The 26186-nt window shown below is 41.5% G+C and overlaps 1 protein-coding gene across 3 annotated transcripts in view; it reads right to left on the bottom strand.

Annotated features, from left to right (window-relative positions):
- Positions 1 to 331: 331 nt before the first annotated feature.
- The window catches only part of LOC116463610 (voltage-gated potassium channel subunit beta-1), a 494700-nt gene continuing 468845 nt past the window's right edge, over positions 332 to 26186 (bottom strand). For all 3 annotated transcript variants that reach the window (XM_058434760.1, XM_032146791.2, XM_032146794.2), the window contains exons 9-14: positions 22960 to 23045; positions 22190 to 22310; positions 21050 to 21144; positions 13404 to 13524; positions 5939 to 6027; positions 332 to 743 (exon numbers count right to left, since the gene is read on the bottom strand). In XM_058434760.1, the coding sequence (XP_058290743.1) occupies positions 654 to 743; positions 5939 to 6027; positions 13404 to 13524; positions 21050 to 21144; positions 22190 to 22310; positions 22960 to 23045 (602 nt within the window). In that variant the 3' untranslated portion in view covers positions 332 to 653. The remainder of the gene's footprint in view (positions 744 to 5938; positions 6028 to 13403; positions 13525 to 21049; positions 21145 to 22189; positions 22311 to 22959; positions 23046 to 26186) is intronic.

Here is a 26186-nt window from a genome sequence, read left to right on the forward strand (position 1 = left end):
AACAGTGAATATTTGAAAGGTAATAAAGCAAATACCTAGAAATTTTTGTTTTATTGAATAACAAATGGAACAAAACTTGTTAGTATGAATGTGAAAATAGAAAAAGAATATATAAAGTTATTTCTGCTTATTCTTCCAAGCAAGACTTTTGAGTGAAGATAGTTTTTTTTTTTTTTTTGCAGTAACTGTTTACTTAACAATCTGTTTCCTAAGAAAAATCTCTCAATTCCTTTCCTTCAATGAATTTAGTCTATCTACTCGATGTTTCTTATGCAACTCACATTGCATCTGTGGGTTTTGTTCTTTTGAAAAAATATATCTGTACAGCCGCCTTTGAGTTACCAAATGCCTGAAGGTAGTACATCACCCCCAGCCCCCATATTCTTCGCATTGCATAAGCATGAGGTGTATACAGCAATGCAAGAATAGGTGACTCCAGTCCAAGATAAGAAAATAGAATGGATTTTCTTGGTTGTGAGTTTTCAGATGTGCACAGTGGTAGCGACAGCAGACACCTCAAAGAATCCAGGGAGGGACACTAGAGGTTGAGCAGCAAGCTGCTAAGTGATTCAAAAGACTGGTTAGTAACACCTTTCTGTACTGGGCACAGGCCGCTATTTTAACCATGCAGCTTCTGTGGTTCATGCATTGCCTTATGATCTGTAGTCCTTCTTGCTGTAGGGCTTATTGCGCAATATGTTATCAATCTCATTTACCACATGTGATGTCATCTTTGGGAGAACCTGAGAGCAGGAGGAGAAGTACAAAGGATATTGTTAGCAGTGCTGATCATTCGGTTTTTTTTGTGCTCTATATTTAGCAAAGTAATCTAGAGTCATGTATCTTCATAAAGCACAGCTGAAATATAAGCCCCCCCCCCCCACACACACCATCACATTGTAAGCTCCTTGAGGTCAGGGGCCTTGTTGATTGACTGCATAAACGAAGGCATAAAGGCATAAGTGAAGGCTCATAGAAATATAGAGCAGCTGTATCCAATAGAAATATAATGCAAGCCACATTTGTAATTTTAAATTTTCTATTAGATACCTTAAAAAGAACAGTGAATACATGTTTTTACTCCATTATGTCCAAAACATTATTTCAGCATGTAATCAATATAGAAAAGATACTCGACAGTTGTTTTTGGTACTAAATCACATCTTGTGAACATGTTACACTTAAAGCACATCTCTGTTTGGACTCACCATCTTTCCCGCATACAGTAGTCACATGTGGCTAGAACTATAGTAGTACACAGCACAGGTCTAGAGACTAAGGAGAGATTTATTCTGACTGGTGGTCTTAACCCTGGTGAAGGATGGCTGGGGTTTAACAGGCATCCCAGGTAGATGGAATAGCATGGAAAAGTGAACTGGAGTGATTGATAATAGACAGTGATTGGTGTAGGTGTGGGGATGGTAAGAACAGGATACAGATGGTAAGAACGGGATTAGAGTGTGGAAAGCCTTGAATGCCATTTTATGGAGTCCCCACTTTAGGCAGTGGGGAACCTGTCAGGACTTCTGATCTAGGAGTAACCCTGTCAGACACCTGGAGGTAGTTTGAAGGACGAGTTGGAGGAGGTTGAAAGGGGACACAGATGTTAGATATGTATTACAATCCAAGCCGGGCAATAGGGCCTTAACTAGGGCAGTGTAGCAGAAAAGTGGACCTGAGAGACATTTTGGGGGATGATGGTGGTGTCAAGACTGAGTAAGTAGAAGTATATTGGTATTGATTATTGATATTAGAAACCAAAGGAGAAGTAGTTTGAGGAATAAGAAGTTGGGAGGGAGTAGGATGTGTTGAGTGTCAAGTGCCTGTGGAATATCCACCTAGGAGTGACTGAGCAGCTGCAAGTGCAGCTGTGGAGCTTAGTAGCTGCCGGAGGACTGGAGTTGACGGTTTGTGAGTCATTTGCACCGACATGCTGATTGAAGCCCTGGGAAAGGATGAGCTCATCCAAGGCTAGCATTTACTGTGAGAAGTGGACCAAGGGTACACATTACACCATAAGACAAGGGACAAAGGCAGACTTTCTCACTGGAAAGGTCTGACCCTGTGTGGAGACTGTGGTGAAATACAATTCTGACGACCAATTCTGAGGTTTCAACCTCATTCTTCCTTTGCTGCAATCTTGCTGGCCAAGGTGACCTTGTCTCCACTCAAGTGCTATCCTCAGAAGCCTTAGGGTTTGGCAAAATAGAGCTGCCAGCCTGGGAAACTTCATTCTGATTAATGTTTTACTGTCTGAAGCTGAAGGAAGAATTTGGTTTCCCACTAGCTCTGGAATTTCAGTGTCCAAACAGCTAATGTGTTATTTAAAATGAGATTGTAACAATGAGACCAAAAACCTAGAAATTGGATTTGTTGGAATTTTTTTTTTTTTTTTTTTTGTCTAAAATACAGCGGGTTAGCCTTGTGAGAAGAATCCTTCATTCATTACACCAAAACAAATTTCTATAGGAAAGAGATTTAAACATTAAAAAAAGAAACCATGAAAGTACTCAAATAAAACAAGATACAGTATCACAAGACCAGAATTTTCAAGAGAAGCCCCACTTTGAAACATTGTAAACTACTACAGATTTTACAAACACCCCACAGGCTACTAGTTTTGCAAACTTGATGTTACACTGCCTGGGATAGGTGGTAGGTCGGGGGAGGTCTGGCTAATGTTGCTGGGGCTGGCTGGGCATTAGTAAAGTCCTCCCAGGATTGGGTTCCTGTTTATCTGGAACTTGGGGATGGAGTAGGATTTTGCTAGGCTGGGATAGTGGTCAGTTTGTAGGCAGAGGGCCACTGTTATCGCCGAAGCTCTGAGTGGTTGAGAGTGGCTCAAGATTCAGATTCCAGGAAGGTGTGGTGGAGAGTGATGAGGCCCGACTGCTGTGGAGCCTGGCCTTCTCTGAGTAGGTGATAGGGAGCCTCAGAAGGGTTTTAAGGCATGTGGGGAGGAGGGGGAGGGGTGGTTCTCCCACCTTTTAGGTGGGAGTGGCGAGGATGGAACCTGTGCGAGTGAAGGTGGGCTGCCTGCAGCTGTGGTTTCTCCTCTTGTCTCTCCCACCTGTCAGGCTCTGATTTACATACGCCCCATTCGTTCCTGCACATCTTAGGCACATGGCATCCCTTGAAGCAGCTGCCTTCCCAGCCTACTAGAAATATTTTCTTACAACTGCTGGTGCTCCATATTTTCCATCCTTCTGCAGCCAGTCCCACCACTGCTGGGCACCCCTAGTCACCCAGTCTGCTTTTCACCATGTTGCGGGGCCCAATCACAGCTTGCCTTGGGTGGACTTCAGTGCTGGGTATGTGGGAGGTGAAGTAGAACAGGGGAGGATTGGTAAGCCCGCAATGGTAGCAGTCTTGCTGCATGGATAATGTCCCCTTTAGGATAGGCAAAGCCTCATCCTGCTGCCAGCCAAAGCCTTGCTAGGGAGGAAATGTTTTGGGAAGAAAAATTACTCAAGAGTTTTCCTCTGAAATGTGTCCCCTTCCCTGTCAGCTGCCTTGCCTATTTCCACAGCTTTTAAAACTCAGCCCTAGACTTGCCTCATATGCCATCCCTAGGCACTATGACTGCCCCCGGGAATGGCAGTGATCTCCCTGTATTAGCATGATAAGAATCCTCAATTCCTCCCTCTTCTGCCAAGCCATGGTGTCTCTCTTTCCCAAACCTGCAGAATCCATCCACTTCTTTCCCCCTCCATGGCCACTACCCTCATTCAAGCCACAATCGCCTCTTGCCTGGATGACTGCCCTTGCCCTTCATTCTACTTTCCACACGGCAGCCAGAGTGACCTTCAAACATTCAAATAGGAGCATGTCCCTCCTCTTAAAACCCTCCACAAGGACTTGTTACATGTAGCATGAACTCTAACCCCATGGTGTCCTGCGAGACCCGGCCCTGCCTGTCTCTCCACGTCAGTGCATCTGCTGTCCCTGTGCTCAACTACGTGTTGACCACATTGGCCTTAGCTGGCAGTTCCTGGGAAAAGTCAAGGTCTTTCCCATCTCAGGGCCTTTCCACTGCTCTTCCCTGTCCCTGGAATGCACTTTCCTGGACTCTTCACATGCTGTGTGAAGACATGTGAATGGTTGTTAAAGAATGTAAAAAATGAAGGCATGTGAAGCCCTCGGAATAAACATATTCCAGAGGGGCTTTTTGCAAAAACATTTAATGTAGGCTCACCCATTTCTCAGTCTCAGTAAAATAAACATTGATTTCCTTAATAGCCCTTTTCACAACCTGAAATCATTTTGCATATTTATCTGCCTGTCCTACTGGCATGTAAAAAACCCCTTAAGGTTAGACAGTGTTTTTCTTCTTTCCTGTGGTATCTCCAGTACCTGGTATACAATAGGCTCTCAAAGATCTGTTGAATGAATTAAGGGACAGATTTTTTAATTCACTGTTTCTCAGCCAGCACACGAGCTCTTTGAAGGCCAGGTCCTATTCTTACTCATCTCAGTCCTCCCACTGCCTAGCATGATGCCAGGCATAGAATAAGTGCTCCATAAATATTAGTGAAACTGAAATCATTGGATTGAATTTCAGTTCTTTTTTGTACAAACTGTTCTGTCCCCTCATCACTGTGTGCCCTTATCTTTTCCCAGAGCATAAATGAACATAAGAGGTGGCATTCATAAGAGGGAGAATTCCTCATGTAGGTAGAGGGAACCTCACAGAATCCAGTAGGAGTTACGGGGCTGGATATGGGAATTGCTAGAAGCAGAGAGGCAGAGGTGATTACACGGCTGCACAGTCCTAAGAAAGGTTGGGGGAGTGGGCAAGGATCTATACCATTTATTCCACAGTGTATTCTGGGCTATTTTTAAAAAGGATTTTAAATCATGTTTGTCCCTACCTCCACCTGTTTCCTTTTGGGAATGGTAACAGGGCTTTGTGCTTGTTGCAGGGACAGGTAGATAGGGAAGAAGCTGTGAGACAGTTCTTTTCCTCCATGAGCAGGAGAAAAATGGATAACCTTAGCAGCTAGTGGCTATGGCAGGAATTGCGGGCAGGATCATTCCTAGGGCTTTTAGCAGGGTTGAGAGTAGGACAGGCTCAGGACTAGTTGTGGCCTTTGGGGAAAGGAGGTGGTCACAATAGATACTAAACTCCACCCCTCTTCTTAGAGCTCCCAGGAACATCCTTTCAACCCACCCACTGCCACTACAGGCTCCCCAGAATATGGCTGCAGGCCCCATCTAGTGCCCTGGACCAGTGGCCGTCTTCGTGGGATAGGGAATAGGGATGGGCTTCCTAAATTTGCTTCTAGGGAGATGTGATCCTGGAAGTCCAAAATAGAATTTTGAGCCCATTTCTCTTAAAACATGGCAAATATTTATTCAATAGATCTTGAGTGTTAACTAAGGGACATGTAGTAAGTACCCTAGGAACTGGAAAACCAGTGGAAAAGCAAAGACACAGGTCTGACCTCAGAGGGCTTGCAGTCTAGCAGGAGAGACAGGCAGTTATACTACATTATCATAAAAGTTATCATGGGAGGGGGAATACAAGATGTTCAGGGAACAGCAAGAAGGGGCTCAGCACACAGCAGGTGGGCAATATTTGTGGAAAGAACAAATGAGTAAATGATGTATGTATATTGTCCTGTGACTTAAATTTCCAGGCAAGTTATCAGGCAGGCTTTTATGGCGAGGCCTGGGAAGTCAGTTGCCGGGTATAACACTGGAATGCACTCTTCCACAGAAACAAACCATCCCAAGAAATGAGCTTTGGGAATACTGCCTGTTCATAGGCAGAGGACAACCCTGGATCCATGTACTGGGAAAGTGTTCTGTTGCCTTTGTTCCCCCTACTCTTGCCCCACCCAGAAGGACAGAGAGGTGGAGAGATGGGACGCTACCTGGAGATAGCCTCAAAGGCACCATTAAATTCCCTGGTGTCGGAAGGGGCTGCAATACTTGCCTGAATGGCACCGAGGTTTTCAATGAGTTGTTCAGGAGTGGATGATCCCAGGAGCACAGAACTCACACCTTCATTTCTCAGGCACCACGCTGGGAGGAGAGGACACGGGGTCAGGTTATCAAAGCACTTCCAATCACTGATTAGCTTATAAACACCTGCTACAGCTGTTTGTTGCAGCCAAAATTTATTAATTTCTTTTGTGGAGGATGTACAGTGCTTCCTAGGATTAAAAACCTGAGCAGCACCCCCTGTTGTGTAGAAGATTTGACAGAATCTGTCAAAGCCCAGCTGGGAGGGGAAATGTGAATGCATAGAGGCTCCAGACAATGGATTGTAAGATTATCTCCAGCACGCTCAGCTGCCCTCAAGTAGAAGCAGAAAACACAGATGCACTGCTGTCTTTCTTGCTTCTCCGCTGGTTTTCCAATTGCTAGCCTACTGTATGTCTCTTAGTTAACACTCAATGCATTTGGGTTGGCTCGGGGCTTAAGGCCTTTTTGCTTTCCACATAAGGCCCTGTCACCACAACAGGGGCATTCAATCCAGCTACCCACCCCAGAAACACATTGTTCTGGAAACACCTAACACGGCTCACCAGCAGATGGCTGGATTCCTGTTTCTACCTTGGCCCACAACCTCCTGTCTTTCCATTGTATTCATGGTCTCATTTTCCACATCTGTTGCTTGTAGCCCCTGTAGACTCTAGGTTTCTGGTTCCTTGGTTCCCACCTACCTGGCAGCTCTCTCTGGACCTCCCTTTCTTCCTAACCCAAGATTCATCCTGTGTTGATGATCTAAATTACTCTCTTATGAACCCTCACACCCCTCACTTCCTCCGCTTCCTTAGCAAATCCCCAGCAGTACTGCATCTGCGTTTTTGGCTTCTACTTCAGGGCAGCTGAGTGTGCTGGAGAGAATCTCACAGTTCATGGTCTGGTGCCCCTGTGCGTTCACGTCTTCCCTCCCAGCTGGCTTCAGCCAGCCTGGCCAGCCTGACTCTTGTCCTTGGTCATCTTTCTTTTCCCGAAAATGACCTTAAACCTGTACTCTTAAACCATCCCATCAACCCCTGTCCCCTCACTCTTAGTAGATGACCTTGTCCTAACGTCTATAGAAAATCAAGTCCCTCCACTGGAATATTCCTTAATTCCCCACTCTCCTACTGCATAAGAATCCACATCCATATCCTCCAGTTTCAGAAGAGGATGTGTGCGGTTTCTGTCCAAGACGAAACTCTGCCTTGGAGATATCTCCTTTTTGCCTTTTCTTGGACTTGATTCATACATGATCCCACCGCCCCCACCACCCCGTTTCAAAATTTCTTACTGTGTCTTTCTGTCAACAAAACAGGCTAAAATTTCTCCCATTCTAAGATAAGTTTCCTCTGACCCTTTTTACCTGCTTAGATACTGCCCCAACCTTCTTTCCCTCTTAAACTTCTAAAAGGTCAGTTCAGATTCCCTTACTGATCTTCACATCCCAGTCACCTTCTTGCTGTGTCCAGAAACTAAGGTCCCCAGGAGCCTGCTGGTGGTTACAGTGGACATCTGAGTCCTTAGCTGCCTAGAACTCAGTGTTGCTGGACTCGTAGATGCAGTGTCTGCTGGGCCTTCCTGCTAGATGCCCCACAGGCACGGCAAACTTCTTGCTATGATGCCTGGCCCTCTTGCATTCCCAGTCACATTTGGGGGCATCACCAGCAATGTGGCTCCCCAATCTGGAAACCTGGGAGTAATCTTTAAGAACTGTCCTGTTCTGACCCCCTTTTCCCTTTTAACTGCTAAGTCCAGTTGATTATTCCTCCTAAATATTCCTCTAATCAAGTGGTTTTCAAACTTTGGTATGCATCAGAATCATCCAGAGGGCCTGTGAAACACCCATTGTTATGGCTCACCCGCTGAGTTTCCGATTCAGGTCTGGGGTGCGGTCTGTGCATTTTTAACACATTCCTAGGTAATGCTTATGCTGATGCTGCTGATCTGGGACCATGCTCTTTTTTTTTTTTTAAACCAACTTTATTGAGGTAAAATTTACCCATCAAAAATTTTACCCATTTTAGGTGTACATTAAATAATTTTTATAAATTTACCAACCACCATTTTTAAGGTGCAACCTTCACCATTTTTAATGCAGTTTTATAACACTTCCATCACCCTAATAAGATCCCTACCTCAATTACCAGGCAGCCACTAATCTACTTTTTGTCTCCACATTTGTCTTTTCTGGACATTTCATCTAAATGGAATCATACAATAGGTGGTTGTGTCTGGTTTTCACTTAGCATATGTTTTCTAGGTTTTTCCATGTTGCACTATGTACCCGTATACCATTTCTTTTTGTTGCTAAAGAGTATTCCATTGTATGGATACAGGGCTCAGTTTGACAATGACTGCTTTGGTTCAGCTGTCTTCTCCACCTCGGTCACCGCTGCCCTCACTCAGGCCCTCACCATCTCTCTCCTGGATAACTGGTTTTCCTACCTCTTGCTTGAACTGTCCCCTTACATTTCCCCCATACAGCTTTCATCCAGCCAGTAGCGGTCTCTCTAAACACAAATCTGATCATATCACTTCCCTAGCTAGTGCCTGACATAACTCATTGTCCTGTAAGATGAGGTTCTTAATTCTTACCTTGGCAAACCTTATTTTCTAGCCTACCTCTGCAGCTTCATGGCTCCCTGCCTTGAACTTTGTGCTTCAGGAGCACTCACCTGTCTTTAAATCCTCTTCATCCCCAAGCATCTTGCTGCTTTTCTTTTCTTCTCCCTTCATTCTGGGGCATATTGCTCAAGCTGTTCCTTTTGCCTGGAATGTCCTTTTGCCTTTTCCTTTTTTTTCCTCACTAATATTTGCCTATCATTTGAGATTCCCCAAAGATATTGCCTGCTCCTAAAGTACTTCCCTGAATTCCAAGCTCCTACTCTAATTCCCTAATCCCCTCTTCCCTTCTCAGTATTATGACCTGTATTAAAATTATCTGTTTATTTTCTTGACTTGCCCACCAGGCTGTGAGATGTGTCTTATTTGCAGTTGGATGCTCAGCCACCAGCCCAGTGTCTTGCACAAAGTAGGAACTTATTAAATGTTTGTTGAATAAACACAGGCATGGATGATTGATGGATGTCCCCAAGCATGTCTTCTGCCCCCATTTGGATGGCCATATTGTCAACTGATACTCTTAAGCTGTTACCATGTCCAGGCCTTTTATGGTAATCACGGAATTTCCACATGGGCAAAATACAAAATAGTGCTGTATAAAAGTACCAATCCAATCTTTCTCTCTCTCTCTCTTTTTTTTTTTTACTGCATTATTTCCTGCTTTGCACTGAGAACTGTTTTTGGCCTTAAAGGTAGTTCTGAGGACAAAGCAGGTTCTAGGTAAATTATTGCCCATAAACTACCTGACTACTCGAGGTCATCAACAGCTGATTCCCCTAATGGGCCTGTAGGGCACAGGAGAACCCACTGGGCAGAGCTGGTCAACTCCATGGTAGCAACTGCAGCTGATTCTGGATAATTAGCACCTCTAACCAAGTGTCACCAGCCTGTTCACTAAGAACAAAGTGTGAATGCTGGCTCCAGTATACCTGTGTGGCTTGGGGAGCAGGCACATAGTTGGGTTCAAGTAGTTTGCTTTCTGCCGGAAGATCTCCCCTCTCCCACACTCTCCTAGCAGATCAAAGATAACATGCCTAGAAATAATTTCCCTTTTGATTCTGAGAGTTTTGTGGCTAAAAACAAAATTATTTATTTACAAAGAAAGAAGTGACAGGTGAGAAAGACATCTGAGAGGATAGAAGGAGGAAAAGGGGAAAAGAAGCATGTTTTAATTTGAACTCAGATCCTGTAAAGAAGGTATTTCATGTATACCTAATATCTAGTGAGAGTCTAAATCTTGTAAAGATTTCCTCTCTAGAAAGACAGTGTTCTTCCCGGTCTTTCAGGGCTAAGTTTAATACTTCATGTTACTATCTAAAAACCATATATGATTGTGCAGAATATATTTCTCTGCATATTACTCTGATTGCTTGCCATGGCTAAGAGCAGACAGAACTTCAAGTTTTGCATGTCTACTCTTTGCAAAAACATCATCATCTTTATTAGCACTCACTGAGCACCTACTTTTTCCTTTATATATATATAATTTCCCTTTACTCAACTAGTTTGTAAGATATGTATTATTATACCCATTTTACAGATGAGAAAATTGCTATCAGGTTAAGTAACTTGCCTATGGTCAAATAGCTAATATGTTTTACTGTGCTTGTTAAAGCTGTAGGGTTGCTAAGTAATAACATTAAATACATTGTTTGATTTTATTTTTTTTTTGAAGAAAGGATTAAAGCAACAGTCATACTTAGGTACATGGCATTTTCCCCCTTCTAAAACCACCTCCCATTTCTATCTTTCTATGACTGCTAATTGCAACTAACATTTCTCTGCCTCCCAAACTCTGAATAGTCAAGCTACCAACAAATATTCTATTAAATTATTTTATTTGCATAGACCTTATCTTGAGCTTTTTATCTCACTGGATTAGTGTTTCTGATATGTCCCAATTCCTGCTATTTCTTCATCTTTAGGATTGTTTTCTCTAGAATCAGCACCCATTTTATTCCTTTCTCATAGCTACCACATGAATTCTTTTATCTCATTTCTTCATTTATAAGTGGAGAGAGTAATAGAAAATCCTCCACTAGCATCGGTAAGATATGACTAGTAATAGTATAGACCTCCGCGGATTGTTTTGATGATGAAGGAGACAAGACAGTGAGAGTGAGCCTGAGGTGCTTACCATAGAACCTGACAAATATCCCCTAGTAAGGGAACCAGAAGTCTCAGGGCTTTTCTGCCCAGTGTGTAGCCTTTGGCAGCATGTGGCTATTGAGCATGCAACATGTGTCTAGCCTGAATTGGAATGTGCTTGCTCTAAGTGTAAAATATATGCTGGATTTCGAAGATTTGTAGAAAACAAAAGTAAAATATCTCAATAATTTTTAATATTTATTACATGTTGAAATGATAATATTTTGGCTATATTGGGTTAAAGAAAATCCATTATTAAAATTAATTTCACCTGTTTCACTTTAATGCTTTAATGTGGTCACTAGAAAATTTAAAATAAGATACAGTTATGCATCCCATAGCGACAGGGACACGTTCTGAGAAATGCATTGTTAGGCATTTTCCTCATTGTGTGAACATCATGGGTACTTACGCAAACCTAGATGGTATAGCCTACTGCACATCTAGGCTATACGGGATAGCCTATTGCTCCTAGGCTCCAAATCTGTACAGCATGTTACTGTACTGAATACTATAGGCGGTTGTAACACATGGTGTTGTGTATCTAAACATAGAAAAGGTATGGTAAAAATATGGTATAAAATGGTATACCTGTGTAGGGCACTTACCATGACTGGAGCTTGCAGGACTGGGAGGTGCTTTGGGTGAGTCAGTGAATGAGTGGTGAGTGAATGTGAAGGCCTAGGACATTCTTGTACACTACCATAGACTTTGTAAACACTGTGCACCTAGGCTACACTAAATTTATTTTTAAGATTTTTCTTTCTTCAATAATAAATTAACATTAGCTAACTGTAACATTTTTACTTTATAAACTTTTAATTTAAAAAAGCTTTTGGCCAGGCACAGTGGCTCACGCCTGTAATCCTAGCACTCTGGGCGGCCAAGGCGGGCAGATCACGAGGTCAGGAGTTAGAGACCAGCCTGACCAACATGGTGAAACCCCGTTGCTACTAAAAATACAAAAATTAGCCGGGCTTCATGGTGTGCACCTGTAATCCCAGCTACTCAGGAGGCTGAGGCAGGAGAATCGCTTGAACCCGGGAGACGGAGGTTGCAGTGAGCCAAGATTGCGCCACTGCACTCCAGCCTGGGCAACAGAGCGAGACTCCATCTCAAAACAAAAAAACAAACAAAAAAACCTTTCAACGACATAGCTTAAAACACAAACACATTGTACAGCTGTACAAAAGTATTTTCTTTATATCGTTATAAGCTTTTCTATTTTTAAAAAGTGTTTTTTTAGCTTTTTAAACTTTTTTTTTGTTAAAAACTAAGACACAGACACACTCATTAGCCTTGGCCTACACAGGGTCAGGACTATCACTACGTTCCACCTCCACATCTTGTTCCTCTGGGAAGTCTTCAGGGGCAGTAAAACACATGGAGCTGTCATCTCCTGTGATAATAATTCCTCTTTGGGGGATATCTCCTGAAGGGCCTGCATAAGGCTGTTTTACAGTTAACTTTTTTTTTTCTAGTAAGTGGGAGAACACTCTAAAGTAAAGATGAAAAGTATAGTATAGTAAATACATAAACCGGTAACATGGTCATTTATTATCATTATCAAGTATTGTGTACTGTACATGATTGTGTGTGCTAGACTTTTATATTACTGGCAGTGCAGTAGGCTTGTTTATACCAGCATCACCACAAACACACAAGTAATTCATTGCACTTGGACCTTAGGACAGCCACAACATCACTAGGCAATAGTAATTTTTCAGCTCCATTATAATCTTATGGGACCACCTACATATATGTGGTCCATTGTTGACTGAAACACCCATGATTGAACGTGGTTCATATTATCTTTCTCTCAAACAATGCATGTGGTTTTTTCTTTTCTTTTTTTTTTTTTTTTTTTTTGAGAAAGAGTCTTGCTCTGTCACCCAGGCTGGAGTGCAGTGGTGCAATCTGGGCTTACTGCAAGCTCCGCCACTCGGGTTCTCCTGCCTCAGCCTCCCAAGTAGCTAGGACTACAGGCGCCCACCACCACGCCCGGCTAATTTTTTCTATTTTTAGTAGAGACGGGGTTTCACTGTGTTAGCCAGGATGGTCTTGATCTCCTGACGTCATGATCCACCCACCTCGGCCTCCCAAAGTGCTGGGATTACAGGCGTGAGCCACCGCGCCCAGCCACCTGTGGTTTTCAATTGTTAGCAGCAATCATGACCTTTCATGGACTCCACAGCATTAGAAGAACAATGTTTATGGCCTTCAAGAACTTTCGGGGTGAAGGTATTTCTCTAGGACCAGCTTTTTATGTGGCAGTAGCCTTGGGCTTGTCAAGCCCTGTATCTCAGCCTCTCACCAACCCTGGCTTAGTTTTCAACAGAGACAGAAACTTGAGCCAGAAGAAATGGATGTCACTACACAGTTCACCCCTGACATCTGTGATAGTGTATGTTATCACTGACATGTTCTCATTTAAACTATGTTATAAGGGCCAGGGGAAAGAAGTAAGAAAAATTTGCTATCATGTAGAATATTCTGGGGAACCTCAAATAACTCACTTTATATTTAGCAGGAGTTTATGCTTCAGAGATCATCTGTCCCTACAATAGACATTTTATCATGGTAAGGGTGTGGTCAGCAATAGAAAACTATGATCTCAGCAGAAGTCCCTCTACCACCCCATAGCTTAGTAATTTTCTTACCAACAGCTAGCTGAGGTAGTGTGCATCCCAGACGCTCCGCAATTGGGGAAAGGTCTTTTAGCTTGTTTTGCTGTTTTCTCCCTTCTTCACTTACAATTCTTTCTTTCAACCACTGGTAGCACTGGGGAAAAGCATAACATTGAAATGTTAATGTCTGGTAAAGATCTGATGTCAAAGAATGGTAATTCAATAAAATATGTGAACCTCATAATGATTTTCTGAATTTTTTGACCCTTATGTTTCACACTGACAGGGATGATTTCATGCAAAGAAATGTTCCTCACGATCTTGCTCCTTGTTTATTGGTTCAAAACAGATTGATTTTGACTAATATTCACCATTCAAATTGATCAGCCTGCACAGAAGTTGTTATAACCCTGACCGTGACATACAAGCACTTATATCCTAGCCTGTCCAACAGAAGAAGTAATGTTTCTTATTGAGATAGCCCAATTTTAGAATGTAGCAAAAAAAAAAGTGCATTTGCAATTTACCAAGATCTATTATGTCTCCTTTTTATTAAGAAAGCTGGGTGCCAAGCTTTCTGCTCAAAGAAAACCATTATTTTACATTTTTGTTTAACTATTTTTCTCCCCCTTGCCTTCAATTCACTGCTAATCTCTTATTCTTTTTATAATGTGGCTTTGTTGTTAGCTTCTGCAGCTGCTTCCTAGAAGCAGACGTGGCATAACTGATAGGTACCGAGTTGGTTTTTAAAATTTTAAAGTAGATAAAGACTTTGCAAATGTTATTACCTATTGTATAACTATTGAAACTTAAAAAAGTAAAGAAACTCAAAACAGGAAACTGTTCTTTAAAGCCAATGAGAAGGAACTGACCCTGATCTATAGACTACAAAATGAACCTAATTTCCTAAATATAAAGAGAAAAATCTTTTAGAACTTCTCAATGCCTTACTTTCCAGAAGGCTCTGCTCTTACTATGAGAAAGGGAACAATAGACTCTTCTACATAAAGCGAGCACCAAGCAGCAACACCCAGAGGAAAAGAGTATTTGCAAGAGTGTTAGTCTGTTTTAGGGAAAACAATTAAAAATCATCACACTGTGTGGCAATGTGGACTTTCTCTCTTGTGTGTAATTGTGACATAATCGCCATCGCAGATCTTTATCTTCCCAGAGGCCGCAGAATGCTCTGCAACAGGCAGTGGGCCATGGACACTGCACCCACATGATTTCAATAGGCCGCTGGCTTTTGTTTATTGAGCATTTTTTCATCATTCTAAGACAATATTTCCAAAGAAAAGGGTAACCACATTATGTTTTATGGTGATTTTTTGAGTTATTTTGCCGATGAGAAAAGGAGAAGGGCAAGCTGCCTCAGTTTTGCCTCCTAAAGTTCAAAGGCTTATGGGCTGGCTCCTAACCTGGTAGCCTGCTTGGGGAGATGGCTAAAGTTTTCCCAGCCTTAGCTCTGAGGAGCCTCACCTTCTTCAAAAAGAAGGGTGGCCTGGAGCATCTCTCCAGAGATGACAGTTGGTGCCAGTGGTGATGAGGTGGACATTGTAAACAATGGACATTGCCTTGGGGCCGGGGCAGACTTCCTGGGCCAGAGTGCTGTCTATGTCAGAGAGTCCCTGAACTTACTTTTGGTGTCCTCAGTGGGAAAAACATCACCAATGCTCACTAAAGTTTCATAACATCTTTCAGAGGACCAATATCTCTGAATGTTATTCAAACCAGCTAACAAAGATTGAAAACTAATAGCCAACTGCTTTTTGAACAATTGCTTTTTATTAGTATTAGAATTTCTGAATTTCAGTATATACCATGCATGTGAAGAGTGGTTGGTTTATCAATCAATTTTTTGTAACTTTTCCGTTTTTGAAATCTTGCATGCAGTGCATTCTCTTTCTTAGGATTGGGTTACAAGTTTTATGTATGTGTGTGTGTATATATGTATCTGTGTTACACACACATACACACACACACACCATTTTCAGAGACAGACTTCCAAAAGTAAAAAAAAATTAAAAAGTAAAAATCAAGCAATTATTTATTGAGTCCCTATCTCTCCATCTTCAACACTATAAATCTCATTGTTGCTTTAACCTATGGAAATACAAGCAGGTTAGGGTTTTTAAAAAGTAGATGCATAGTTTTTATACTGCTTTCCTCATACTAAAGGAAATAAAAGTGTGTTGGAAATAAACAGCTTTAACTGCTTTACAAATGAGAAAATGTTAGCAGAGATAGGAGATGAGGCTTAATTAAAATGTTAATTAAATATGGAAGCAAACAAGTGTGTTTTGTAGGAAGGTTGGAGGTAGGTGTGGTTGTGGCAGTAATAAAGCCTGCTTGCTGACTGGGCAGTAATCCATGAATCAAAAGTGAAATCTCCTCATCCAACCCTATTCTATCACCCTACTTCACTGCAATGATTTGATTACATGTTGGTGTTTCTAAACCTAGCAGGTAGAAGCCAGGGATGGCTTGTTGTTCATGTCAGCATCTCCAGTTCTGACACTTGTGGCTGGCAAGGAGGAGGGTCTCAGCCAATATGGTGGTCAGGGAGGAGTCAGAGAAACCAGAGTTCCGTGGGGTCAAAATAAATCTCTTCCCGTTTTTCAGACTGATCATGACACCTCCTCTCCAATGCAGTGTGACTCTGCCAGCAGTCCTGTGGGACTCCATAGGGCTTGTGGATTCCATATTATTTCATAATTCACCCCTTCATGTCTATCCCTCTTACAAATCCTGGAGCTACTCCTTGAGGGTTGAGACTGTCCCATTCATCCCTGTATCCTCAGCACTCAGCACAAAGTCTGGGTACACTCACTAAATATTTGTCAAAGGGACAATTGAATGAGCTTTCCTCCACAGATTAGTTGGCTATTAGTTTTATGTATGTTACAAAACTCTAAATTTTCCTAAAGCCTATTTCTTTGCCCTCTCCCAATGCTATGATGATTTTATATGTCCCTATTTCATAGGTACTGATATTGGGGTGAGAATAGTCTGTGAGACTTGCCCCAAATCCCTAATTAGTTGTTAGTTAATCTTGGATTGAACTCAGGATGAAACTGGAGCCATGGACAGAATCAGTCACATTTCAGTTCTGAACACTGTCTAGAATAATTTAACAACCAAGATCGTTGACTATTTCTACTTAAACATCAAAGTCTTTGACTCAAAACAAAAACAAAGTCACTGTTGAGGTTGAGATCTCTAGGTAAAATGCTAGAGCTGAAAACTTGCCTTCTGAAATTTTACCATAATGTACAATATGCTTAGTTTCTTAACATGAACCCTTGACATACTTGGACCACCTCTCTCCCCCAACTTTGATTCATCAAGGTGTGCGTGCTTCTTATTTTTCTTTGACAGAGGGGTACATATTTTTGTAATTTTTTTTTGAGACAGGGTCTCACTGTATTGCTCAGGCTGGAGGGAAGTGGCATGACCTCAGCTCACTGCAGCCTTGACCTCCCAGGCTCAGGTGATCCTCCCACCTCAGCCTCCTGAGTATCTGGGACTACAGGTGAGCATGATATCTGGCTAATTTTTTGTATTTTTGTAGAGATGGGGTTTCACCATTTTGCCCAGGCTGGTCTCAAACTCCTGGGCTCAAGTGATCTGCCCACCTCCACCTCCCAAAGTGCTAGGATTACAGATAAGAGCCACCACATCTGGCCTATAATTTTTCTAGAAAGCATTTTGCCATCAACAGGGAGGAGCTGCCAATAAATTTTATTGCACTATTTATTTCTATTTAAAAGCTATACACCTGGTCTCTTGATCAGACTTTATTGATTTTGTTATGGCTCATCAAATTAATTTAACAAAGACTCAGGTACCTCTTATGTACTCATCAAGCTCTGTGATGAGTCAGATGAGCAGGTTTCAGTTTCTGTCCTAGATGTATTCACAAATCATTACCTAGTAACATGGGAAGTGTTTTTTTGTTGGGGTTCCACTTCTGTCAATGATTTCTTTATAAGCTATGTCTTTACTGCCTTCTAATGGAAAATGCCACGACAAGATGGTGCATAACTCGAGCTGGTCATAGTACCTTACCCTTTTGGCCACTGTTATTGGTCTCACAGGGTGGCACATGACCTAAGCTTGACCAGTCATCTCTGGACTGAAGTTGGTAAAGAAAAGATCGCTTTTATCTTAGGTTACATGCCTTTAGAAATGCAAGCCTGCAACCACCAGTTTTCCTGCTCCTGGCCTCATTTATAGTAGAAGAAAATGACACCCACATGCAGAGGGAAATAGAGAAGATGGAAAGTCATGACAACGTACAAGTCCATGGATGGAGTCATTGCTGAGGCCACTCCATACTTCCCAAGGATTGTCTTTGTGAACCAATAGAGTCCCCATTCTCTGATCAGATTTTGTTACTCGCAACCAGAGAATTAGAAGACTGTAAGAAGTGTTCATGGAATAATAGAGAAGGTACAAATAGCTCAGTTTTGTAAAGTTAGGACAGTCTTCATAGAGAAGAAGACAACCAAGCTTTGTCTTTAGCAATAAGAAGGGGTTCCACAAGAGAATGAAAAAAAGGACATTTCTGGGAGGCAAAGGAGAGTACAGTGCATTTGCATGGAAAATGAAGTAGTATGATATGGGAGACACAAATGAAAAAAATAGGCTCAACTTAGATCCCAAGGGAATTTCCTTGAATGCTTTATTGCGGAGTTATGGCTTTGTCCTATAAGCAATGATTGGGAAATCATTAGAGGATTTTAAGCAGGGTTATGATATGGTCAGATTAATATTTTAAAAAGATTAAGTGGTCACAGTGGTGAGTTGTGAAAAGGGGAGGAAATCAGAGTCCAGATGGGAAGCTACTACAGTAAATCTGGTAAGAAATGATGAAGATCTAAATAAGCGCTGTGCACAAGATGGATCTTAGAGTCAAGATAGAGTCTGGAGGATTTGGTGCCTTGTTGAACAGGAATAAGGAAGGAAAGGAGGCAGTCTGAGATAATGCTTTGGCTTCTGACCGAGATAACCAGATGGATGGGTGGAGGCACTGTTAAGCAAGAAGGAATGGCAGGTTCTGGGGGTGAGGATAGATTCCATTAGGCATGACTGATGCCCATGGGACTTCCACTTGGAGATGTCTAATAGACACAAAGAAGGAGTGCTGTGCAGTTCAGCAGTGAAGTCAGAGCTGATAACACAAATTTAGAAATCATTGTTAGAGTATTGGGGTCAGATGAGGGGGCCCAGAAAATCCAGAAAAAGAGTGTTACTTTCTAAAAGAGCCCTAGATAGATATTTTTTATGCTGAGTTAATTTATCCTTCAACTGCAGTTCAATACTACAACAGATGCAAAATATTAACATCTTAATCTTATCAGTATAACAATAGCCAATGTGAAACATAAACTATTATTCTCATTGAGGGTAAGATGAATGTTACCAATTTATTTATCTACTTGCCCAGATATCTATCTTTTCATTTAACTAACCCTTCCTTCCTTCCTTCCTTCCTTCCTTCCTTCCTTCCTTCCTCCCTTCCTCCCTTCCTCCCTCCCTCCCTCCCTCCCTCCTTCTCTCTCTCTCTCTTTCTTTTTCTTTCTCTTTCATGGCATTCTCATTCACTCCAAAGGTTGCTCTGATACTTGCCTCCTTTACTTTTTATTTTTTTGCTCTGGTAACTATACTCAAGTGGCTTTCCTAAGTGCACATATATTACTCCGAAAGCACTCAGGTTGATAATGTAGAGCCTTGAGAGTCTGCAGAGCTCTAAAGAAGCAAGCATACTTTGTGATCGGCCACCTATCATCTGTTGAGAGCGCTTAATGTTTATTGTTAAGGATTTTCCAGTAGATACAGAGTTGACTTTATAAAAGTCACCAATAAAAATATTTCCCAAGCTGCTTTTGGGCTTAGCCACCTTCAAACATTCATTACTCTTTCTTTTTTTCTTTTTCCTTTCACTAGTGAATTTGTGAAAGCTTTTGCAGCTGTTTGCAAGCTTTTCTCAAACAGTGATGGAGGTTAGACAATCATGCACTCCAAATACAGCATAGCTACTTCTTCCTCCTTTAAAAACCTGGTTTTAAAGAGAAATAAAGATGTCTTTGAGGGAGGTAATTAACTGAGAGCCAGGAGACCTGGGTTCTAATATCAACCTTTTCTGTTACGAGTTTGTGGTCTTGGATTGTTATTTAAGGTCTTCGTGTTTTAGTTTCTGCTTCTGAAAATGGTCTGCCTCTCAGCAGATTATTGTGAGAACAAACACTCAGCATATATAGAAATGCTTTGAATTTTTCAGCAAGCCTCTGAAAGAACATATGACAACATGCTTAGCTCAACTGACTAAAAGTCACCTGTATCCATTCTGTTTGTGAGAATAAAAGTTGATGAATGAAAACACTTAGCTCAGTGCTTGGCAGATAGTAGGTACTCAGTAAAATTGTAATTCTCAGTGCTTCCCTTCTTCCTTTCCTTCCTTCTTCACTCCCTTCTTGCCTTCCTCTTTTTATACCTTCTTTCCTAAGATGCTTTTAGTCTGTCTTTGTTGACTTGTTTAGACTTGTTTCAGAACAATCTTTAATTTTCAGAAGCAAGACCTTATTTAATATTCTAGGAAAATTGTTTTTTGTAATAATACAAAACTAGAAATAGGATCATGTCATCATGCTTTAGGACATATTTATGTTGTATTATTTTAGAGAACAAACAAGCCAAAGCTCAACTGTTACAGACAGAAAGGAAAGTCAAAGGCCTAGAGCCTTGAAAATGTTCTGATTAGGGAAGCTCGCAGTGGCCACAGCCACAATGATAAAAGGATTGGTGGTTCAGACTTGACTTCAGCTGTTTTCCCAATAATTTAGTGCTGATGGAGGCAAGAAGTTGTGTCAGGCTTATACTTCCTCTTAGAAGGACTCTGGTTTATCTAATTTTTTAAATGCCTGTATTCTCTCTCCCTTGACAATACAGAGTAATTTGTGATTCTAATGTTATTACACATTCTCTCAAGTTTTTAAAAACAGGCATGTTGTTATTAATAAGGAGAGATGTTTGGAGTACTCTCCAATAAATTAGTCATCAAGATGTCCTAAATGGAGGTAATTTTGTGTCAATGATCTTGAATATCTTTTTGCTTCACAGCAGAATTTAAGCTGCTTTAAGTGATAGAAGCTTTGCTATGTATCTGTCTCCTGAAGTCTCCCCTTCTAACCCACTGCCCCCAACACACAATAAAAAGTGTCAGCCATACTCAGCTACAACTGTTGGCCTCATATGGATTAAGCCTTTATGGCTTACACTTTGTTTTGTCAAGAAAAGGAAATAATGTAAGAATCCTCGTATATAGAAAAGAGATTTTGTATTTTATCAGTTTCAAATGATGGAATGTTTTCTTTAATATAAGAATAAATAACAATGTAAGAATTCGAGCCCTGTAAGTCCAGTCAGGTCACTGGGCACTTTTTCCCCAGTCCCCAGAGGAAGAGAATATTCAACGCAGTCAGATTATGAAGGGCTGACTGATACATGGCCAGGAGCCAAGACCTCCAGAAGGCTTAGGGGAACCTGCCAGGGGCCACTGGCCCGGGCAACACAGTCTGCCTGAGCTGGGAAGCCCTAGGCCGCTGCAGAGCTGTTCTTATCCATCTTCTTCCCTCCTTCCTACCCCCAGGCTTTTTTCTAGACATTGAGAAAAATACCTTCAGTGAAGCCCTGGAACTTTCAGGCACCCCATTTCCGTATTTTCCTGAGATGATTCCACAGGCAAGTGGAGACCATGTCATTGCGCCAACCCCTACGGAAGAAAAAACTTAGAAAGTTGCTTGTGCAAATTGGGATCAAAAGGTGGGTTGGTGGGGAGGGCGGTAGTCACTAAAGAATTTGGTAGGTTATAGGGAAAAGCTGGCCAGATAAATGAGTTAATATCAGCATGCATTTTTTTCCATTACAATTTAGGAGCTTACAAATTGTGTTTCATTCTTTAATCAACCAATTAAACATGGACTGTCAGTTCTTGGGAGTGCATATAAGAAAGCCTGAAAAATGTGGCTCATCCATGAATTTTTGTTGTCCTTGTCCATTTAGTGCCTAACATAGTGCCTGGTACACAGCAGGAGCACACACCTGGTATAAAATAAACACTCAATAAGTGAGAGCAATAATAACAATTATTGTTGTTGTTGAAGTTTTATGTTTTTCTCCTTTTCCCAGAATTTTCCTGCTCATATGAACCTCTGTTTCTTAGGAAGAAAGTTATCTCTGGAAACTTTTGATAAATAAGCCTGAAAATGTGGCTTATTCATCTTTTCCTAATGTCTACATTTCTTGGGTATATTATATATATATATATATTTCCCCTCTCTCTGAAGGCATTAGTTCTATCTGCACAAATGTGTAGTGCCCGACTTATTAGTTGTTGAATTTCCCATTTCTAACTCAGTGCCAGGGCCAGGGTAGTAGATACAGTTGTATATATCCATGATTTTTTTTGAAAGGTAGTCATTGTTTACTTGAGCAAGCACCAATGAAAAATGAATTTATTCATTGGTTGTTCCTTTTATTCAGTATGCATTTTTTTGAACACCTGCTGAGTACAGCTGAAACACCAGTCACAATTTACAACTCTGCTTGGCTTTCATCAGTGATACCCAGTAGACTAAATGCAGATTCTGCTACATTTTGATTCTGCTACAATCTCTGGAATGCATGGTTCTTACAATGTCTATGATAATTAGGGACATTTAGGAAAGCATTTCAGTAACACTGTTTTTATTTTTTTCCCCGAATCAGTGATCTTTCTCTTGTTAAAAATATTCAGTAGCTTTTATTTTGAAGATTACCTATTTTGTGGTAGAGCTCTGGCAGCTGGACCTCCACTTTCTCTCTCTGGAAAAGATGGTACTCAGCTTGTTCACAGACCGGCGGGATCATATTGAACTGTCTTGCTACAGAATAGGCTTCCTAGGGAGGAATGAGATTACAAACGAATTTATACTGATGAGAAATAAGGCTTCGCTGTAATTTGTATGCATGAGAAATGTTTACTTTGGTGAAATCAGTACAAACCAAGAAACATGGAGGATGCCAAATAATAAGCAAATTTGTCACCGCCGATTTCACTAAGAGCAATATGAAATGTAGGAAACCCTTATTAATTCTTTGAGGGGTTTCGATTGAGTTAAGTCCAGGGCAAATTAGTCAAGGTGTGAATTGTACACTATGATAAAGAAAATGTAGTTTAACTATTTTTAAGTTCCTAAAGAAATAAGACTTAGACTAACATATAAAAGTATCTGTAATTAGCTTGGTATAAACAGTATAGTTAATACAGTTTTTTATAAGAAAACTAGAATACTCTGTTAATATATCTGATTAGCTGTGAAATTCACTTTACCCTCTTGCCACCAAAGAACACTGTATTCTCTGTTGTATTCTGAACGGATGAGCTCTGGCTCCAATATCCATCTCTGTAATGATAGAATTGATTCTAGAATTCCAGTACCATAGTGATTGTGAGAAAAGTTTGCAAAAGATCTTGCAATTTATGCATGGCATCTGAAAAGCAATAATAAGGTACTCAATAGCCATTTAAAAATAGAAATTAAATTACCATGATCTCCATAGCACTCCACCTCGAGGTGCCCCAGTACATTGCCATGCCTTGGTTTATCACATGTGTCATGGCTCGCACAATTTCTGTGGAAGGTCAAACAGACAGCATTTCATGAATTTGTCTACTTTTCAAAGTTATGCGATTTTTACCTCTCTAGCCAAAGCTTAGAAGCTTAATGCAATTGTTTGTTTAATAAAATTAGCCTAATATTGGTGACAACATTATAGTCTGATATGAAATATTGATGGTTTGGAGGCTGATGGTACTTTTGGGTAAACTGACATTCCATTTTCCATTTGCAGCAACAACACTAAGTGATATTGAAAATATAATGACCACTTTAAGTTCTTTACTTTTAGTGCTTGATGATTCCTGGCCTAATAAAGAATACATGATTCACCTTTTTAAGAGCCTGAGTACCTTTCTCACTAAAGTGAAAAGTAAGAGAAGGCATTTGTTTTAACTTTGTAGAATGTAAGGTCATTGAGGGTGAAAGGCTTGTCTTTGTATATTGGACTTGCAGAGCTGGGCCCCACACAGAATGGGTCTCTAAGAGAGGTGACTCAACAACAACGTGTTTAGCAGAAAGATAAACATATTAAATGCTGAACAAACAGCTGAAGCCACCGTGGCTCACAGCTTGCAATGACACACCCTGTCCTTGATCACTTTGAACCAAATTTTGTTCTAAGACGCCCACATAATTGATTTCATTGGGGCCTGTTTGTGGTCCCACCCAGTGTGCTCATCAGCCTCATGCAGCTCGACATCACATTTCCTAAACAGGATAATGAATCCCTTCCCCAGAGGATGGAGCTGAGCAAATCCTCTTGGCACCAGATGTGCTGCAGAACAAGAGAGCATGGAGACCCTCAAGTTTAATTTAGTTAAAATTCACAGACAGGGTTGGATTTCTTCTACAAAGCAGGTCAGTTAAACACTCAGGATGCCAGGTCACTCGACAGTTTCAAAGGGTCACAGGCCTTGGGCTTTTTTATTTCTCAGTAATACCAGTCAGTTAAATGCCCTTCAGAAGGACCAAATCCTTGTCTCAAAGTAGAGTTGCAGTAGATGTATTCTTTTTATTATTATTATTATTTCTTATGAGCAGGCACTGTCTAGATTGATAGGGAACAGGATTTGGAATGAAATGGCCAGAGTCAGGGTCTTAGCTTCTTTGCTTGTTTGGCTGGTGTAAACTATTTTTTTTTTTTGAGATGGAGTCTCGCTCTGTCGCCCAGGCTGGAGTGCAGTGGCACGATCTCGGCTCACTGCAGGCTCCGCCTCTCGGGTTCACGCCATTCTCCTGCTTCAGCCTCCCGAGTAGCTGGGACTACAGGCGCCCGCCACCCTGCCCGGCTAACTTTTTGTATTTTTAGTAGAGACAGGGTTTCACCGTGTTAGCCAGGATGGTCTCTATCTCCTGACCTCATGATCCACCTGCCTCGGCCTCCCACAGTGCTGGGATTACAGGCGTAAGCCACCGCTCCCGGCCTTCTAAAAACTATTTTTAATTGCCCTTGATTTCTTTTTTGGAAGATGGAAATGCTTTCATTCACCATTGTGTGTCCAACAGAGGTAAAAGCTGGCTTATAAGCAAAATAGTTTTCTTTTTCTTGGAGAAAGACTCTAGAATATCAAACTATTGCCCAGCAACGAAAACTATGAAGTTCATTCTCCATTTATAAAACATATGATTAAAAAAGTGTTAAGGAACTGCTTTTCTTCTCTTTTATTATACAAATGGAGATGCGTGCCTATGATAAACATTTCCAGAAGTTGAAAACAATGATATGAATCTCTGCCCCAGATAGATTCTGTCTTTGGATGTCTCCATGACTGCACCAGCTCCCTTTCCCTTCACATCCTGTCATTCAGAGCTGGGAGTTCAGCCAATCAACAGTATCTATTAGGTGTCTGCTGTTCTGGGTGCTGGAGATACTGTGGTGAATCAAACATGCTGATAAACACAGAAGAGGTTAACAGAGAATAAACTGGACCTGGTCTCTCCCTTAACTCTGTCTCTGCCATCAAGTAAGACAGGCACAGAATGCTGACAGGTGGCTTGGGCGTGTGGGAGTCCTTGACAAGAGCAGTGAAGATGGAGTGGAAGTTGTGATTCTTCCTGCACATTCATTCAATTATACAACACACAAGTATTAAAAGCTTAATATTTGCCAGTCACTGTGCTGGTTGCTGAGTTCTCCTGTGAGTAAAACAGACACAAAGTTCCTGGACTCAGAGAGTTTCAAGTTGAGAGAGAGATGGAGAGGTAAACAAGTAAGTCATTATAAAATGTAAAGTGTTATAAAGAAAATAACATCGGGGACTGGGACAGGAAATGAAAGAGAAGATGTATTTAGTGGAGTAAGGAAGGTCTCACTAAAGAGCAATCATGTTTAGGCATAAAAAAGAAAAAAAGAGCCATCCATGTGAAGAAAGTGGAAGAGCATTCGAGGCAGATGGTATAGTATGTGCCTAGGCTGTGAGGAAGGACAGAGCTTAGCGAGTCCCAGCAATGGGAGGGAAGGAGGACAGGGGTACGAGATAAAGTTGGCAGACGGCAAACCATGTCATTTGTATGTTATTCAAGGTTTAATGAAGGCATTAACATTTTATCAGGTAAGGGGATGGTAGAATATAGTTTGCATTTCAAAACACTGTCTCTGTGCTGTGGAGAATCATTAGTAACAGGGAGGACTGGAGGAAGTAGGAAGAGCTTGAGGAAGGTATTGCTGTATTCTAGGCAGGAGATGACGGTGATTTGTAATAGGGTGGTGGTGGCAAACAGAGAGAGAGGTGGATGGATTCAAAATATATGCTGAAGGCAGAATCCACAATACTTACAGATGGACTGAGTGTGGTCAGGGAAAGGGATAAATTAAAGCTGTTTCCCAGATATCTGGCTGTTTACAGAGATAAGGGAGATTGAAGGAAGAACAGGTTTGGGAGAAAAATCAAGGGTTCTTCTTTGGACATGGGAAAAATGGAGGTGCATGTGAGATACTAAAAGGGAGATGTCGGGCGGGGCGTGGTGGTTCATGCCTGTAATCCCAGCACTTTGGGAGGCCGAGGCGGGTGGATCACGAGGTCAGGAGATCGAGACCATCCTGGCTAACATGGTGAAACCCCGTCTCTACTAAAAATACAGAAAATTAGCCAGGCGTGGTGGCAGGTGCCTGTAGTCCCAGCTACTCGGGAGGCTGAGGCAGGAGAATGGTGTG

Source organism: Hylobates moloch, unplaced genomic scaffold, assembly GCF_009828535.3.
Source record: "Hylobates moloch isolate HMO894 unplaced genomic scaffold, HMol_V3 SCAFFOLD_44, whole genome shotgun sequence".
Lineage (NCBI taxonomy): Eukaryota > Metazoa > Chordata > Mammalia > Primates > Hylobatidae > Hylobates > Hylobates moloch.